The sequence below is a fragment of the Boleophthalmus pectinirostris genome, unplaced genomic scaffold, assembly GCF_026225935.1.
Source record: "Boleophthalmus pectinirostris isolate CB_2022bp ecotype Guang Dong unplaced genomic scaffold, ASM2622593v1 HiC_scaffold_10, whole genome shotgun sequence".
NCBI lineage: Eukaryota > Metazoa > Chordata > Actinopteri > Gobiiformes > Gobiidae > Boleophthalmus > Boleophthalmus pectinirostris.
The window spans coordinates 36573219-36591248 of record NW_026570971.1 but is presented as its reverse complement, the minus strand read 5'-3'; the positions used below and the strand labels follow the sequence as shown (position 1 = coordinate 36591248).

Sequence of the window (18030 nt, the reverse complement as noted above, 5' to 3'; positions counted from 1 at the left end):
ACACCAGGACTAAATCAGGACTAAACCAGGACTAAACCAGGACTAAACCAGGACTAAACCAGGTCTAAACCAGGACTACACCAGGACTAAATCAGGACTAAACCAGGACTAAACCAGGACTAATCTTGGACTTGAGAGAGAATGAGAGAGAGAGTGAGTGAGAGTGTCCGCAAAGCGCGATCGGGCGACAGCTGCACTGAGCCCCGCGCAGCATGGCGGAGCCCCGTGCAGCACCTTCGGGCCAGTCCCGACAAACAGTCCTGGTTTAGTTCTGCTTTAGTCCTGGTTTATAACCCCAGTGCTCCTCACTTCTTCTCCGTGCAGCACACACCCCCCTCTCTTCACGTCTACGTGCACGAAATCTCCATGGCTTTTTATACTGTGTTTCTGTGTAATAAGATGCTTTTATAACCATAAAATAGTTCTTGAGGAGTGGATAGTTTCAGACGGATGCACACTCCAACACTAATCAGACATCTCAGCCCAGAAAAGTACAGTCCTATGAATATCTAAGCTCCTAGGCCTCTAGAAGAGGCCTGGGAGCTTGAGAGTTCTGCACAGTATCTTAGATGTTCCCAGGGCTGCACTTTTCTGGACTGAGATGTCTGATGTTGTTCCTGGTATCTGCTTTAGTCACTCTTCCAGTTTGGGGGTCATCAAGAAGAGTCATCTTATGTTATCTGCCCCCCTCTTCAACATCAACACCTCATCAACACCGATAGTTACTTCAAACCATGTCAAACCAGTGGAGTACATCACAATTATGAATCAGTTGCAAACAGAGATCATCACTTTTTTTATGCACAACAACTTAGTTTTCTTTTTCATATATACACACTGCACTGGGTTTGATGTGTTTTTAATGCCATCATTGTATTTGAGCATTTGATTTCTTTATCAAGGCTCTTCCATAAATGAACTCCTTTCACAGCAATGCTATGCCCCATGACCTTGGTTCTGAATTTGGGCTTTTTAAACATGTAGGTATTATAATAACAAAGACTAAACAAATATATAAACAGCAATAATACATAAATAAGTAGCAAAAATAGCAAGAGACTGGTGTCAAATAAGGCATCATTGCATGAATATATATGTACATGTATATGTATATGTATATGTATATGTCTAGACTTCCATTGCTGCAGCAGTTCTGGTCAAGTCTCTGCAGACGGACATTGTCCTTCACTTCCATGTTTTCTCTAATGACTCAGTGTCCAGTGTTGGTGGTGGGGGGAAAAAAACAGTAACACGCCCCAGTGATTCTGAGTGTCCAAAACTCTTGTATACCATAAATATGCAGACAGTATATATGTACTGTATACTGAACCATACACTTTTATATGGGCTAGAGGAGGTAGTATTGCTTTTATTGGTAACTGTTGTATTGAAGTTGAAATTTTACCATTGGTTTCAGTCCTCTCTCTGATCTGATCTGTTTCTCTCTAAACCCCAGGACCTGTATCAATCCTGAGTCAGTGCTAGTGCAGCCTCTGCAGCTCAGCGACGGAATTCTGGAGGTTCTGAGCTTTTACATGAGGCATGTCCATAAACTGAGATGCAGGTTAAGGCGCCCCTTTTAAAGAGTATGAGTGAAGACTACATATACCACCCTTCTGAATGGATGGAACACATATAATACTAAGATTTTTAATAGTCCTAGAAGGAAAACTGTTCATTGCATTTGACCCATACTTAACCCAAAACCACTTCAATTACAGGTTTCAGGTTTTACAGGCATTTCTTTCTTTCTTTTTTTTTTTTTTTTAGTATTCTTCAATCTAAGAAACATGTTTTGTTTTACTGACAGTCTCTGTTTGTGCTGTGCTCCTCAGGTCTGGTGGAGATCTGTCTCATGCATCCTCTGGACGTGGTTAAAACACGGTAAGAGCCTCCCCTTTAACTTCTATTGTAACTAAACAGAAGCTGCTCTCACATCTGCTGTGGCCTCCCTGAGTTCCTCACATTCCGCTCTGTGTCGCCGAAGCTGAGTGCCCAAATCCTATTAACTCTGTACGACTGGAGCCAGGAGCCATCGCACGGAAAATCAAATGCATCGTTTACATTCACACTCACACATTTTAACCCGAGAAATCAACACTTTATTAAAATACCACCTCTTCCCTCCACCCTGCCTCAATCCAGAATGCCCAATCAACAAAAAAACTGCAGAAATTATGAGCAGCTCAATGAAAGATGGTTTGAGATTTTAAAAGTCCTATATCACATAAAACTGACTCCTGTGAGCTTTAAGTCATGTTCTAATGCTGTTCCCTCCTCAAAAACACACCTGGAGTTGTGTTTCAGTGGAGCTGTTAAGGACCAAAAAGGTGCCCAATTGTTCACTTTTATGGTACAAGCATGAAACTTTGACAGATTATTAACATCCCTAGGACCGACATTTCTGGATATGGAACCAAGCCCAAGTTGACCCTGGAGCCGAGTACTGCGCATGTCACAAAATGGCCGACATGGAAAGGGGCTGGGAGCTAAATTACTGCTTAAAGCTCCTTTTTTGGAAAATAATGTTAAATGATCATATAGGTTATAAAGAAGAAAATGTATCAAGATACTAGATACGTTCAATGCTGTTTTTTAAAGTGAAAGTAAACATTAAATAACAACAACAAAAAAGCTACTAAACTAATGGTGTTTTTTTTTAAAGGTGCATCATGTAACTTTTCTGGTCTCCATGGAGATGTTATTGCTTTGTCTGGAATGTTTCACAGTATGGCATTAAACCTTTCTATCTTCATGGAGACTAAACAAGGCCAAGTAACAGTTCAGATCTGTGGAGAGGCGACCCCGCTCACAGTCAGAATGCTTGTTTTTCTAGGTATTTTTTGAGCTATAAAACCACCTGTAATTGAATAAATGTAAAGTAGAGCTGTTTAAAGTCACACTGTGGAACAATCCAGGCAGAGCAATGACATCTCCATAGACACACAAGCAGGTAACAGACCCTGAATCAAAAAGTTACACAGTGCATCTTTAATAGTGTCATTTACTGTTTCTAGTGCTTGTCTGGTAATTTTAGAGCAAACTAGGTAAATAATTAGCAAAAGAATCTGGACAACAATGTGTCGAAATGAGTGTGTGTGAACTCTAGTGGCCTCTGTGATATTCAGTACTATGTGACATCATGTAGGACTGCCCTGATTACAGCCAGTTGTTTGTGTTTACAAATCCGTGAAAGAAATGCTGTTTGCACAACAAATGTATGGCTCTTTCATTTACATTTCCAATAAAAGTGCGCTATACTCTACTTTTTAATTCATTCATTGGTTTTGCGTATAACATGCAATTAATCACGATTAATCGCTCGAACTCATGCGATTAATCGCAATAAAAAAAAATTATTTTTGCCCAGCCCTAATATATATATATATATATATATATATATATATATATATATATATATATATATATATATATATATATAACCACCTCTCCATAGATCTGACCTGTAAACATGGTCTGGTTGCCCCACTGTTTTGTCTCTATGGAGATAGACAAGTTTAATGTCATACTGAGAAACAATATAACACTGCCATTTTCACTCCCAGCTGAAAAGTTACATAGTACATCTTTAATACTTAAAACAAATTTACGCCCAAGAATCTCTCCCAACCATCACAGTATCATAATAACAATAATGACAAGAGCAGAGGAGGACGGCTCATTCCAGTAATCCCACACCAGACTGAGAACACCTTTGAAACTGTGGAGATGGTGATTTGGGATTATGACCAAAATGAAGGCGAGATTCGACCAGGTTTTGTGACAGATTTTGTCATTTTTTCTTTGCAATCTCTCAATCTGGAATGAGAAAATTGAATGATGATATAGATTGTAATAAAGATTTAAACCCATTATTAAGACCACAAATTTACTATGTTTTAGTGACAAATGTTAAAATTAAAGTTTTTTCAGTTTTCGATTTTGTGTTTAAATGAAGAATGGAAAAAACGCATAACGGCCGTTTCCCGTTTACGTGACTTCCGTGACTGCGATGCCGGACTTTTGCACCGCATACGGACTGAACCGGGACTGATCCAGGTCCGAGACCAGAGCGGGACTGAGACCGGGACCAGACCGGGACCAGAGCGGACTCCGAGCTTTGACTCCGAGCCTCGGGGTCCGAGCCTCAGCTTCGAGCTCCGGCCCTGCCGTGGGCTCTGAGCCTCCGGTCTGGTCCTGGTCTTGTCTCAGTCTCGGTCTCAGGCCCGCTCTGGTCCCGGTCTGGTCCCAGTCTCAGTAGTGCTCTGGTCCCGGTCTGGTCCCGGACCTGGTCCATTTGAACCAAAAGCTCTTAGTTCGATTCATTTTCATTGGTCTGAATGCGTCAGTCGGATGCTTTGCACCACCTCGGAACCGGTTCTTGAGCGCGGAGGACCAGAGCAGCTCTGTCCCGGTCTCAGTCCTGCTCTGGTCTCGGTCTGGTCTCGGACCTGGATCCGTCCTGATTCAGTCCGTATGCGGTGAGACTGGGAAAATAATGAAGAAAACTGTTGTTTTTTCATTTTCTTATTTTTGGTTTTATATTGAAAAACGAATGAACGAATGATGCACGGATTATGGAAGCGTGATGACAGTTACAGTTACAGTTGTGCACCAAGCTCCACCAGGCAAAGAAAGTGCTATGAACTTATCAAGTGTGGATGCAGAAGCCTGTGCTGGGGGATGTAAGTGTGCAAAGACAAATTTGGCATGTACAGATTCATGCCAATGTGGCAGCAGCTGCACTTAAAGCACTTTGAATAAGTTTAACTATTTAAGGAAAATCTCTGATATGTTTTTTAGGGTTATGCCTCACATCCATGCAGCATTTAACTGCTATTGTGAAACATGATGAGGCACTTACAGGTCATTAGAGATGTTTAAATTGTTTTTGTTATCAAAAACCCAATAAATATGGCTTTGAAAGATAAAATATTGTATTAACTTGGATTTCAACCACAGGGAGCCCACACAACCCTTACATTCTCAAGGAAAATGGTCACATGACCTCCTTAATGCTTTGGAGTTTATGAAAAATAGTTGTTCAACATTACAAAATGGATAACTCAGCAGATTAGAGTGTAAGAAAGGGATTATGCAGTGTTTTTTTTATGCCAGCCTCATTTTCATACAGTCCATTTGGTGACATGCACAGTTCTCAGCTCCAGGGTCGACTTAGGCTTGGTTACATATCTAAAAATATTAGTCCTGGGGGTGTTAGTAATATGGCAAAATTTCATGCTTGTACCATAAAAGCAAACTATTTTGGTCCTTAACAGCTCCACTATTTTTTTTGAGTAAGCCAATTATTATTATTAGTCTGTCTACATCTCCAAAGCTCAAGATGCTCTGTTCCATCTTGTGATGTCATGAAGTGGTAGCTTTCAAGTAAACAGCTTGTTTCACCTTTAGTTCAATAGAGATTGGCAATTCCAGGGCTGTAATCATCCAGATGATTCTAGTGAAGGTGTGTGGAGTTTAAAAGCATAGTGGAGCACTTCTTGTATTCCCACATGACATCACAAGGTGTTAAGCAGAAGAACTCAGCCTAAATCTGCAGGGTTTGTGTGTTAAATTAACCCTGTGCAGCAAGATGGATTCTCACAATATTTGTGAGTTCACAAACTCATGAGAATCTATCTTGAGGTGCTCCCACAGTTCAGTTTGAATTGGACCCCGCTGTGGTCGACTGAATCACAGGACTTCTATGGCAGGGGGAAGAGTTTCAGACAACATGAAGATAACCCCTCCTGCCAGGCCTACACGAAGCAAAACAAACATGGTGGTGGCGGACAGGGATGGTGGTTGTTCCCTCACATGTTCCCTCTCCACTATGACACCTGTTTTGGTTTTACCTGGATATGTCATTTTGACAGGTTTGCTGTGATTGGCTAAAAAGAAACTAGTGGGTGGGCACTTCGAGGTAGATGTGAGAGCTGTTCCAGATGAAGAATGTGTAGAACTCAATTCAGAGACATACACAGATCACTCTGAGCCAGGTTAGTGTTAAACATGTGTGAATGAAAAAAAACACAACTCCAGGTCTGTTTGTGATGAGGAGACGACATTAGAACAGAGGAAATAGTGAATTAATGGCATTGGAGCGAATTTGATTTGGTGGTAAAAACACATCCGTAATTAATGCAGTGTCATAAAAGAATATATTTAAATTTATTAGGATATAGTAAAATGTTTAATGAGGAAATTAAATAGAAATGTAACCATAGACCTATTTACCATAGGAAATTAGCCATAATACCATAGGAAATTAACCATAGACCATTAGGAAAACACATGTTGTAATGTAGGGGTGTAGGGTTTGATTCCCCTAACAGTATAGTGATATGTGTTTGTGGGCAAGATATAAGGTCATAAAATGAGAAAGAGCACCACATCTCACAAATATGTGGAGTTTGGCAAAAACGGTAAATGAGTGATTCAAATCGCACAAAGAGAGTGGAAAATTCACTTTTGGAAAGGCCTCATGGGTATTTTTTTTTTTTTTTTCAAATGTCTTAAGTTTAAAAACACTACAACTAAAAATAAGTTTATTAAGTCAATGACTAATCCTTAATTCCTTCCTTGGATTTTTTACAAATACCTGGAAAACTTCACATGAGCTGCACTATCCAGTGATAAACCAGATCTAAACATGTCTACATCTGAGCTAAACAAGAGCTAAACTGGGTCTAAACCTGGTCTGAACCAGAGCTAAGCCGGGTCTAAACCAGAGCTAGACTGGGTCTACACCTGGTCTACACCAGAGCTAAACCAGAGGTAAACCGGGTCTAAACCAAGTCTGAACAAGATCTAAAGAAATTCTAAACCTTGTTTAACCAGGCCTAAACCGGGTCTAAACCTTAAACAGATATTGGCCACTTCATTTAGAAACATAACAACAAGAAATATTGCAAACCAGGACTAAATCAGGACTAAACAAAGAATCATCTAGATCTAAACAGGGACTCAACCAAGTCTAAATCAGATCTAAACCAGATCTAAATCAGATCTAAACCAGGTCTAAAGCTCTTCTGAGAATCACGTGAGGAACAGTCCACACTCTACAATCTTCTTTGTCCCAAAGCCCATTAAAATCCTAAACATTTCCAATTTCTTCAGTAATTTTGAGAAATTCACTAACCCACTAACATCATGAAGCAATGTTTTGTCATCACGTCTGTCGTTCTAACATCTTGCTGTATTGTAATGTAACTTATACATGTAATGTCTTATTCTTGGCCTTGTTTGACTGTTATCTTGTGGTGGGTTGTGTTCAAATGTGGGACGATTCCTTAGAGAGAGATGGATGAGTGTGGAGGGCAGCTGTCGTGAAGTGGCTAACTTGGCTAACCAGGCAAACCGCACATTATGTAAAGAGCAGTGTTAGCTGATAGCATAAAGACAAGTCTCCACGGCGCTGTGGCTAACGGCTAGTGTAACAATAAACAAAGTCTTCTTCATTTCAACGCCTTTGTAGAGCGACCAGACTTTCAAAGCTTAAAAACTGGGACTGTTGCTATGGTGATGACAGGGTTAAAAGTGCACTGTGTAACTTTTGGGGTGGCTGGCTGTCATCTGCTTCTATGGCTATGCCATAGCTCTCCATGGAATGTTCCACAGTGTGACATTAAACAGCACTACTTTACATTTATCCAATTACAGGTGGTTTACAGCTCAAAAATACCTAGAAAAACAGACATTGTGACTGGACGCCTCTCCACAGATCTGACGTGTAACTTGGTCTGGTTTGGTCTCCATGAAGATAGAAAGGTTTAATGCCATACTGTGAAACATTCCAGACAAAGTAATAACATCTACAAGGAGAAAAGCTTTTGATTGAACCTCCACCTGAAAAGTTATATGATGCATTTTTAATGCCATATTGTGGAACATTTGGGTTTTAGAATAAACTCTTTACAATGTCGATGTGGGAAGACTTAACTTGACTTAACTAATTATTTTTGACATAATATTACAGCTTATTTCTCATCTCCCCAAATCAGTTCAAGAATTTCCATTTCGATGTGCTCAGTGATAGTCCCAGTTTAGTCATGGTTTAGTCCTGGTTTAGTCCTGCTGTAGTTCTGCTCCTATCCAAGTTTGGTCCTTGAGTCACTGCTGAGAACTGTGCAGTGTCGTTGCCTCTTGGGTTCGTTCAATATTCATCCATAATGAAGTCTCTAATGATTTTTTTAATTTTTATTTTTTTACTAGGCAAAAATGTGTCAAGTCCCAGTAGAGACATACAGTATAAGCAGCTCCTGAGATCAAAATAAATCCACTGTGTTCTGTCTGCATCTAATTCTAAAGCCTATTATTCAATAATCAACTTTATCAGGAACTATATTATTGCCCATGTTTCTATGTTTTTACTCCTTTTCATTGTAATATACAGTAATGTGATGTGTGAGCTACTGTGTCCAAGTTTCCGTTGTGCATCATTTAAGTTAGTCTAAGTCTACGTTCAGACTGTAGTCTGAAGTGACTCAAATCTGATTTTTGACCCCTATGCTCCTGTATCTGATCTTTTAATGACAGTGTGAACCACACAGATCAGATTTTTTTCAAATGCGACCCAGGCCACTTGGATATGTGCTCCTAAAACCGATACATATCCGATCTTTTGACATGTGACTTCAGTCTGAACGGACAGGTCACATTCATCCCACCTACACGTCAGGCTCGGAGTCTCATCAATGGAAGGAATGTGAAGTTAGTGAGTTCATTCATACTTGGGGGGATTGCTATATTCAGGCCAAATTGAAGGGGTTTTATCAGAACCGGGAGGTTTTTGAAATGATTGCCAAAGAAATATCCGAGCATTGTGACAGTCGGTCCTGACTCCAATGTCAATGAAAAATAAAGAACCTGTGAGCCAAATACAAGAGGCTAAAGATTCCATTTTACCAAGAACTGGACTGTAGCACTGGGAGACAAGCCCAGCGTTTAGGCAACTTTCTTAAAACACTGAGCACGCTCGCTGTGTGTGATGTTGTCATGTCCTCCAGTGCACATGTGGGACACTTTTGGGGTGTTTAAAGTTCACACTGGAAATCACATACAAATCACATTTCATTGGAAATGTGAACAACCTTGCAAAAAATCTAATTACATTACTGTGATAGCAAAATATTTTTCAAACAGAAAAAAAAAATCACTGACAGCACCTTTTAAATAATTTCATGCTCGCTTCCCTCGACAATGTATATTATATCTACCTGAAAAGAGTCATGTATGTTTTCCAGTATACCAGTATTAATGCATTTTAAACACCAAACCTTGACTAACCCAACATTTTCACTAGAATTATTGGGATAATTTCAGCCCTGGAATCTCCAGTCTCTTCTGAACTAAAGGCAAAAGGAACTCTTAACACTGCAAGACTTATTTGGTTTGTTCCTGGTAGCGAAGTCTTACAATATATAGAAGGCTTCGCAGATTTAAGGAAGTGTTCACCAGCATTCTGACCAGAACTGAAGAAGCAGCTTCGATGAGCTGCAAAATGTCTTCAACCAAACAAAATTTTGTCCAGTCGACAAACTGAATTTTCTCCTCATATATAAGGGAACTACTTTTAATGCTTCATGACGTCACAAGGTGGAACAGAGCATTTTGAGCTTTGGAGATGTAGAATGACTAATAATAAAGAGTTACTCAAACATGTGTGAATGAAACAAAACACAACTCCAGGTCTGTTTTGGAGGAGGGAACAACATTAGAACACAACTTAAAGCTCACAAGAGTCAGTTTTGTGTAATGTAGGACCTTTAAAGAAGATCTGAATGGAGTATTTGCACTTTTCACCCTGACCTTGCGAAGACGGACTCGCAGACGTCTTAGCGTAATAAAGCCACACAGTTTCAACACATGAGCATAAATCACAGAAGGAGCTTTCAAAGTATCAAATATCGAGAAACGCCGTGGTCCTCACCTTTGGCTTTCATCCCCAAGTTCGGCTCCTCTGACGACGCCTTCAAAGTCCCTCCGTTATTTTAAAGGCCGACGCTGTGCAATTTATTCATGGCCAAAGTGTGTGGCAGTAAATGACAAACACGGCGCGAGGATTTAGTGCAGAGAGGAGGGGTGGGGTGGACAGAGCACAGAGTAGTAGTAGTATTACTAGTAGTAGTAGTAGTAGTAGTAGTAGTAGTACCACTAGTAGTAGTAGTAGTAGTAGTACTACTAGTAGTAGTAGTAGTAGTAGTACTACTAGTAGTAGTAGTAGTAGTAGTACTACTAGTAGTAGTAGTAGTGGGAGTGGGAGTGGTAGCAGTAATTGTACTAGTTGTAGTTGTTAGTAATTAGTACTTAGTAGTGATAATAGCAGCACTATTAGTAGTTGAGTAGGGGGTATTAGTGGTAGTGGTAGTAATAGTAGTAGTAGTAGTAGTGGTAGTGGTAATAATAGTAGTAGTAGTAGTGGTAGTGTTAGTAGTAGTAATAGTAGTAGTTGGTAGTAGTAGTAGTTATTAGTAGTATAGCTGTAGCTGAAGTAGTAGTAGTAATAGTGGGTGTAGGTATAGTATTGGGATTAAGGGATCAATAAAATGTATTAAGGTTGTAGATTGTAGTTTCCCCAATTTAAAAAGGAGGTATTCTGCAAAATCAACTTTTTCTCTTTTTCTCTCGTGTTCTAATGCTGTTTATGTTCTAACACTGTTTATATTCTAATGTTCATGTTCTAACGCTGTTCATGTTCATGGTGGGGGTGTAGTGGGCAGAGGGGTGTAGGAGGGTGGTGGGGGTGTAGTGGGACAGTGGGGGTGTAGTGTGGATGTAGTGGGGGTGTAGGATGGCGGTGGGGGTGTGGTGGTGGGGCGGTGGGGCAGTGGGGTGTCCTGGTTTGGGATTGTAAAGGTCTATAAAGCTTTAGGAGCAGAGCACGACCTGTTAATGGCCCCGGCTCAGGACGGGCAGGAGTTATGGGTAACTTACTCTCATAGTTCCAACATGGATGGATTAAGATAGAGAGAAGTGAAAGTGCATATGACAGCGTCTCATGGTTTTCACATTACTGCTTGGTTTGGTGGATAGTACCTGTGGTCACTGTTTATCACAGTTTTACATCAGCTAAGTGGCAGTTTGTGAAGAAAATAGTTCTAAAACTCCCTCTGCCTATCATCAACACTGACATTTTCATTCTAAATGCAGGAGAAATTGTGCCCATAAAGTGCCCATTTTATCTTATTTTCTGATCTATGTTATAACGTAGTTTCCTCATCACAAACAGACCTGGAGTTGTGTTTGTTTCGTTCACACGTTTGAGTAACCCTTTACTAATGTCTGTCTAAATCAGGGCTCTCCTACCTGTAACCAGGAGCTCTCCACCCCCTTCCAAGTCATCAAAGGATTTCAGAATTATACCACTGTGCTGAGTAACAAAAATGTGGTGGCATGCCTGTTACCGTTGTAAATGTGTCATTTTGAAGCCCAACTTTATGCACGAATAAATGGACAGTGGTTTATGTTTTATAGGCATCAAACTGTACCCCTTTATTAAAATTGTCTCCATTTTTTACAGCTGCTAAAATAAGACATTTTTGTTTTGTAAAGGAGCTCACCGGAGGAAAAAGGGTGATGTCAGGAAGCAGTTGTCTTCATGTTAACAGCGACTTTTACCTTTTGTTTAGTAGTGAAAGAGAGAATTTCAGGGCTGAAACTATCCAAATGATTCTAGTGAAGGTCTATGGTGTTTAAAAACACAGTGGATCACTCCCTGTATTATACATGACATCACAAGGTGAAAAAGAGTGTTATCTTTTTGAGAGAAGAACTCAGCCTAAATGTGCAGGTTTGTGTGTTAAACATGTCTGAAAGAAACAAGACAAAACTCCAGGTCTGTTTGTGATGAGGAAAATCCATTAGAACAGAGCAGAAAACAGTGCCCTTTAAAATTAGAGTTAGCATTATCATTGAGATAAAAGAACTTTATTTTCTAAACACATTATTGGTTAATACAATACAGGACTGGTAGATACTTTATTAATCATAATTCAAATGTATTTATTTTGTTGTCGTTGCGGTTCAGGTCCATGTTTTAACTCACATTATCGAGTTCAAACTTGCATTACTTCCTTCAGACAGACAGGAGTCACGTCCCTTATGTAGAAACCAATATCAAGTTATGTGATTGGCCAGAAATGAGGCGTTTAAATTAGTTGGAAAGATGAATCTCCCAGGGTCTTTCCATATATATATATATTTTTTTTTGGCTTCATGGTGTGTTCACTGACCAGGTTTTGAGTAAAAATTATCAATTTCTTTCGGACTGAGTCAGGTGTTCTCTTTAGTTAAAACCACTAGCAAGTTAATGGAAAAATGAGGCGCTGAAATGAAAAACAAAAAAAAAACTACAAAAACAAACCCCAAATATTGATCATAAAAACACACCTTTCCCCGTGTGTATTACTTGCGTTGACTTCCACCCTCTGGTACAGTAAGTGGCACATTCCTGGTCACTTTCTGTGCACTTCTTGGCCTCTAATGTGAGCGCACTTGAATTCATAAAGCAGCATACAGTACATACCAGCTAATTGGGACAGGGGCTGAAATCCATTAGCAGGGCCTTGGAAGCAGGGGACCCAGCCGAGACACACCTCCGCTGGGCTCTCCTCGCTCTGGCATGGCTCTTATTAGGCTTCAAGCTCCCCTTTAATGTCCGCCCGCCTGAAATGAACGCAACTGGAGCAAATTTAGCCTTTTCCACTTAACTATCAAAGGCTTTGTGTCGTTTTTTTGTGCATTACAAAATGTTGGCTGCATGCATGGGAGAGAGCGTGTTTATTGAAATGCAGAGTGGTGAGGCAGAGCTTGCATTTTTAATAAAAACTACTCGACTGTGAAAATGCTTTAGGCACACTAAGAGAATGTACAGTAATTGAATTATTCAGACAGTGTATTTATGTTTTCAAAAATGGTATGGAAGCTGTGAGAAGGAGGAGTTATAGTAGTCGTACTAGTAGCAATAAAGGCCTATGGTAGTAGTAGTAGCAGTAGTAGCTGTAGTAGTAAAGGCCTATGGTAGTGGTAGTAGTAGTAATAGTAATAGTAGCAATAATAGTAGTAGTAGTAGTAGTTGTAATAAAGGTTCGTGCTAGTAATGGTAGTAGTAGGAGTAGTTGTTGCAGTAATTGTCGTAGTAGTAGTCGTTGTAGTAGTAGGAGTAGATGTTGCAGTAGTTGTCGTAGTAGTTATAATAGTTGTAGGAGTAGTTGTCGTAGTCGTAGGAGTAGTTGTTGCAGTAGTTGTCGTAGTAGTAGTTCTTGTAGTAGTAGGAGTAGTTGTTGCAGTAATCGTCATAGTAGTAGTTGTAGTAGTTGCAGTAGTAGCCATAGGAGTAGTTTTAGATGTCATCCTTGCATGTTTAACTAATCTAGTGATCTCTCCTGGGCCCTATTCAAACCCTCCTTACAGTTAGCAGTACGAGTCTGTACGGGGCTCCACCCACAAGCCTATGCCCCCCAAGCTCTTACACGACAATTCTCCATAAATACACAAAAACATGACACAAAACTGCTGGACAAACCTGATGTGATGTGCAGGAGTTTCATTAGTGGGACGCACACTGATTGTGTTGTGATAGCGCTCTGAAGGGGGAGTGACTTAGTGCTGATTGCAAAGGGAAGGTCAAAAACAAAAGTGAAACTCCTTAAATATTATGAATGTGATGTGAATATAGTTAAAACAGCAAAAGGAACGTGGTCATCTAAATATGTGATGTGTTACACGTAATACCTCATACAAGTGTAATACTCCTGAGGTACTGAAGTTTGGACATTTTTCTCCATTGTGTAACTTATGAAAACACATTTATTCATGGTCATTCTTTAAAATAGTTTGTTGGCAGTGTTCTGACAGATACAAGTCCCTTTCTTTTCCGTCGTCAGCTCTGGCAGCTCCGTGAACAATGATGGATAGTGTCAAAACGGCATTACGTCTGAGTTCAATTCAGATCGTGCCGTGGGAGGTGTTTTAAGGTGCGTTGTGTAACTTTTCTGGTAAGTCCAATGCTTTTCTCCATGGAGATTGAACCTTTCTATCTTCATGGAGAAAACCAGACTAAGTTACAGGTCAAATCTGTGGAGAGGCGACCCTGCTCACCTGCCCTGTCAGAATGCCTGTTTCTCAAGGTATTTTTTTCACTATTAAACCACCTGTAATTGAATAAATGTAAAGTAGAGCTGTTTAATGTCACACTGTGGAACATTCCAGGCAGAGAAATTACATCTCCATAGAAATAAGCAGATGACAGACTCCCAATCAAAAGTTACACAGTGCACCTTTAAATGTGTCAGGAAGATGAATCTCCTTGTGTCTTCCCTTAAATGTTCTTGTTGCAGTTCATTGACACATTTGATCGTGTTAAAACTTGCATTATTCATCACTCTGAATCAGGAGTCGAGTCTCTTCTGTGGAAACTAGTGTCAAGGAATTTGATTGGCCAAGAATTAGGGGTGTAAATTAGTTGGAAAGTTGAATCTCCAAGTGTCTTTCCATGGAATTTTATTGTTATTATAATATTATAATATTAATGTTATTTTTTTGGCTCCATGTGGTGCGTTCACTGACCAGGGTTTGAGTAAAAATGAGCAGTTCCTTTCATGAGGAGTAAGGAGTCCCTTTTGTTCAAACCAAAGCAAGTTATTGGTAAAAATGAGGCATTTAAATGTGTTGGAAGATGAATGGTTAGTGTAATTCTGGGTTTGCTGTGGTGCGTTCCTGACCAGTTTTATTGCATAGAACCTTGTATTCCTTATAAGATCCTTTCAGATACAGTCTTTTATGTGGAAACCAATAGACCCTTTAAAATATCTAAACAAAAACATTCAAAATTCCAGAATGGAGCCAGCTGAGGGCAAACGTGAAATGGGACTTACCGTATTTTTCAGACTATTTTCATGGTTTGGGTGTTTCCTGTGACTTACACTCTGGTGCGACTTATATATTCAAATTTTCACACTAACAGCTGCGAGGGTCTCTAGGCCTGTGTATCACTATCTGCTGGTGAAATATTCAGCCAAAAACTGTAATGGAGCAGCAGAAAGAAAGTTTGGAGTGAGCGAGAAACTTGTGAGGGACTGGTGGAAAGCGGGGATGGAGAACACAGCTTCATGGCAACTGGGAGGGTGCATCATACAAGTTTCCTGGAAGTCACTGGATGGACAAAACCTGGACTTCAGTGACACCGAAACCATCCTGTCAAGATTGAGAAAGGGCGATATAATTCTAACTGGAACTGATGCTGAGTCTGACGACAGCGACACAGAAGAGGAAGCGGCGCTCTGTTTATCTCCAGAGGTCTCAAAGTTGCTCAGAAGTGACACCGAGGATGAAAAATTGAATGAATTTAGTAATATGGAGTGAGATGGAGAGTTTGGTAAACTTGTTCTGTTCTGTTGTTTATAGTTTATCTGAAGAACTGTTCATATGTGACGTTAACAGTCTGTTGTTCTCTCTTCTATTGTTATTACTACAACTTGATTTTCAACATGAAATATCAGGTTCCTGGTCTCTGATTTTATAAAATTATTTTTCCCCAAAAAATGCGACTTGTATATGTTTTTTTCTTCTTCATGACGCATGTCTTGGCTGGTGCGACTTATAGCCCGAAAAATACGGTAATGTGATTTCAGTGGGAAAACTGGATTAACCTCAGAACATTAGAATATAAATATAAACAATTAAGGGAGATTTGCCAAATGAAAATCACTCAGACACATGTGACATCAGAGTCCAGTTTAAAAACATTTACAAGTGTGTTTTACATGATTTGTTTATTTTACAGGAGTTTATGACAAACAAAGCATTTTTGACAATAGAAAAAAATCCAGATTTATTCTTACAAAACAGTCCACTACGGCTTTTCACTTCATCTACAGATATATTGCACATTCCATCATAAATAATATTTTTTGTGAAGTTCAAATACAATTTTCAAGGTTAAAAATACATCATTGCTCTGCCTGGAATGTTCCGCAGTGTGACATTAAACAGCTCTACCTACATTTATTCCAGTACAGATGATTTTTGTAACTCAAAATAATCTACAAAAACAGACGTTCTGACTGTGAGCGGGGTCGCCTCTCCACAGATGTGACCTGTAACTGTCTGGTTTGGTCTCCATGAAGATGGAAAGGTTTAATGCCATACTGTGAAACATTCAGACAAAGCAACAACATCTCCATGGAGAAAAGCATTTGACCGAACCTCCTCCAGAAAAGTTACACCTTTAATAGAGAAGCAAATTCACTTAAAAAAAGTTCTATTCAATTCAAATTTGTCATTTATTTTTAGTTATAATGCTATAAAAGAGTATTTTAAAGGGTCTGTAGGAAGTGATTGACAAAAATGAGGCATTTAAATGTGTTGGAAAGATGAACCTCCGTGTGTCTCTGCTTGGACTTTGTTGTTGCAGTTTCGCTCCCCGTGGTGCATTCACTGACCAGTCAAGCGGTGACCCCAGTTAGTCACCTTTCCTAACAAGTCCATCCATCACACATCACAGGTCTCCAGCCGGGCGCAGCTTTCATTTGGGAGATTTACAGCTGCTTTTATCACGCTCGGGGATACGATTATGAACTGACCAAAAGCCCGTCCACACAAACAAGTGCAGCGTTCAGGCTTTAATAAGAAAAGGGTGTGAAGGCCTTTAGGCTCTGAGGAAACACTCGCCAAAAAATGAATCAAACTAAAGTAACACTACAGATTTATTTTTATTGTTTTGCTTTATTTTTTAAGCATTAAGAGAACCATTTCTATACAAATCATAATCTCAGAATAAACCACATACACACAACACAATAAAATACAACAAACACAAAAAGATAATAATAATATCATTGTCATTACCGCATCATTCATAAAAAGGTAGGAGGATTCTGTCTTTTACACACATATGTACATGTACACCTCTATTCAGATTTTTCTTTTTCTTTTTGTTTGTGAACAGCCCTAATTCTTTTTATAACTTATCTTGGGATTTCAATGTTGATACATGAGAATTTTTCGATATTAGCTTCGATATTCGTTGTATTCTGTCCATTGGGAATAGAAAACTGTGGCTTTGAAATATTTTAGCGAAACATGTAATTATTAAAGTTAAGTGGACTGTGTGGTTCAAAACATTTTAAAGGTCCTATATTTAACAAAATGGTCTCTTGTGAGTTTTAAACCATGTTCTAATGTTGTTCCCTCCTCAAAAACACACCTGGACTTGTGTTTTGTTTCATTCACACATGTTTGTATTATTATTAGTCTGTCTACATCTCCAAAGCTCAAAATGTTCTGTTCTACCTTGTGATGTCATGAAGTAGTAGTTTTCAAGTGAACAGCTCCTTTTACCTTGACTTTAGTAGAGATTGGACATTTCCAGGTCTGAAATCAGCCAAATGATTCTAGTGAAGATGTGTGGAGTTTAAAAACACACTTCTCGTTTTAGACAGATGTCTCTCCCCTCTCCATTATTATTATTATTATTATTATTATTATTATTATTATTATTATTATTATTATTATTATTATTATTATTATTATTATTTATTTATTTATTTTTTTCATTTTTAATCTAATAATTCAACTTTTCACCATTTATAATCCCATATCATATTTGTTGGTATGTTTGGAGAATCGCCCCTTTTCAGCTAAGCCCAATACTTAGAATGTAAATGTAGCATACTTCACACAAGGTAAACAGTTAATTAGCCTTGACCCTGCCCCTCCCTCCTCCATCCCTCCATCCCTCCATCCCCCCATCCCACCATCCGGGGCAGGAGGGCAAGGAGGGGCGGGAGTGAGAGGAGTAGCCAAAGTTCTTATTAATAGGAAAGTGTAAGTAAATGTTTCATATTGCAAAAAATAAAACATTTCATTATGGGCATAATATGGTTAGGAGTTTAATTGTATGCAAATTAGCAGCTAGTTAGGTTGGTGAACCTAGTGAAATGTTGTTTATTACACAAAACTGTCTCTTTTGCATTTTGCGTCATGTCATAATGTTGTGACCTTCTAAAAACACAGCTGGAGTTGTGTTTT

At 39.3% G+C, this 18030-nt stretch overlaps 1 protein-coding gene across 1 annotated transcript in view; it reads left to right on the top strand.

The window, feature by feature from the left end:
* The first annotated feature begins 914 nt into the window (after positions 1–914).
* slc25a21 (solute carrier family 25 member 21) overlaps positions 915–18030 on the top strand; it is a 93235-nt gene continuing 76119 nt past the window's right edge. Inside the window, exons 1-3 of the mRNA XM_055155606.1 lie at positions 915–980; positions 1133–1246; positions 1811–1884. Coding sequence (XP_055011581.1) covers positions 915–980; positions 1133–1246; positions 1811–1884 — 254 coding nt within the window. The remainder of the gene's footprint in view (positions 981–1132; positions 1247–1810; positions 1885–18030) is intronic.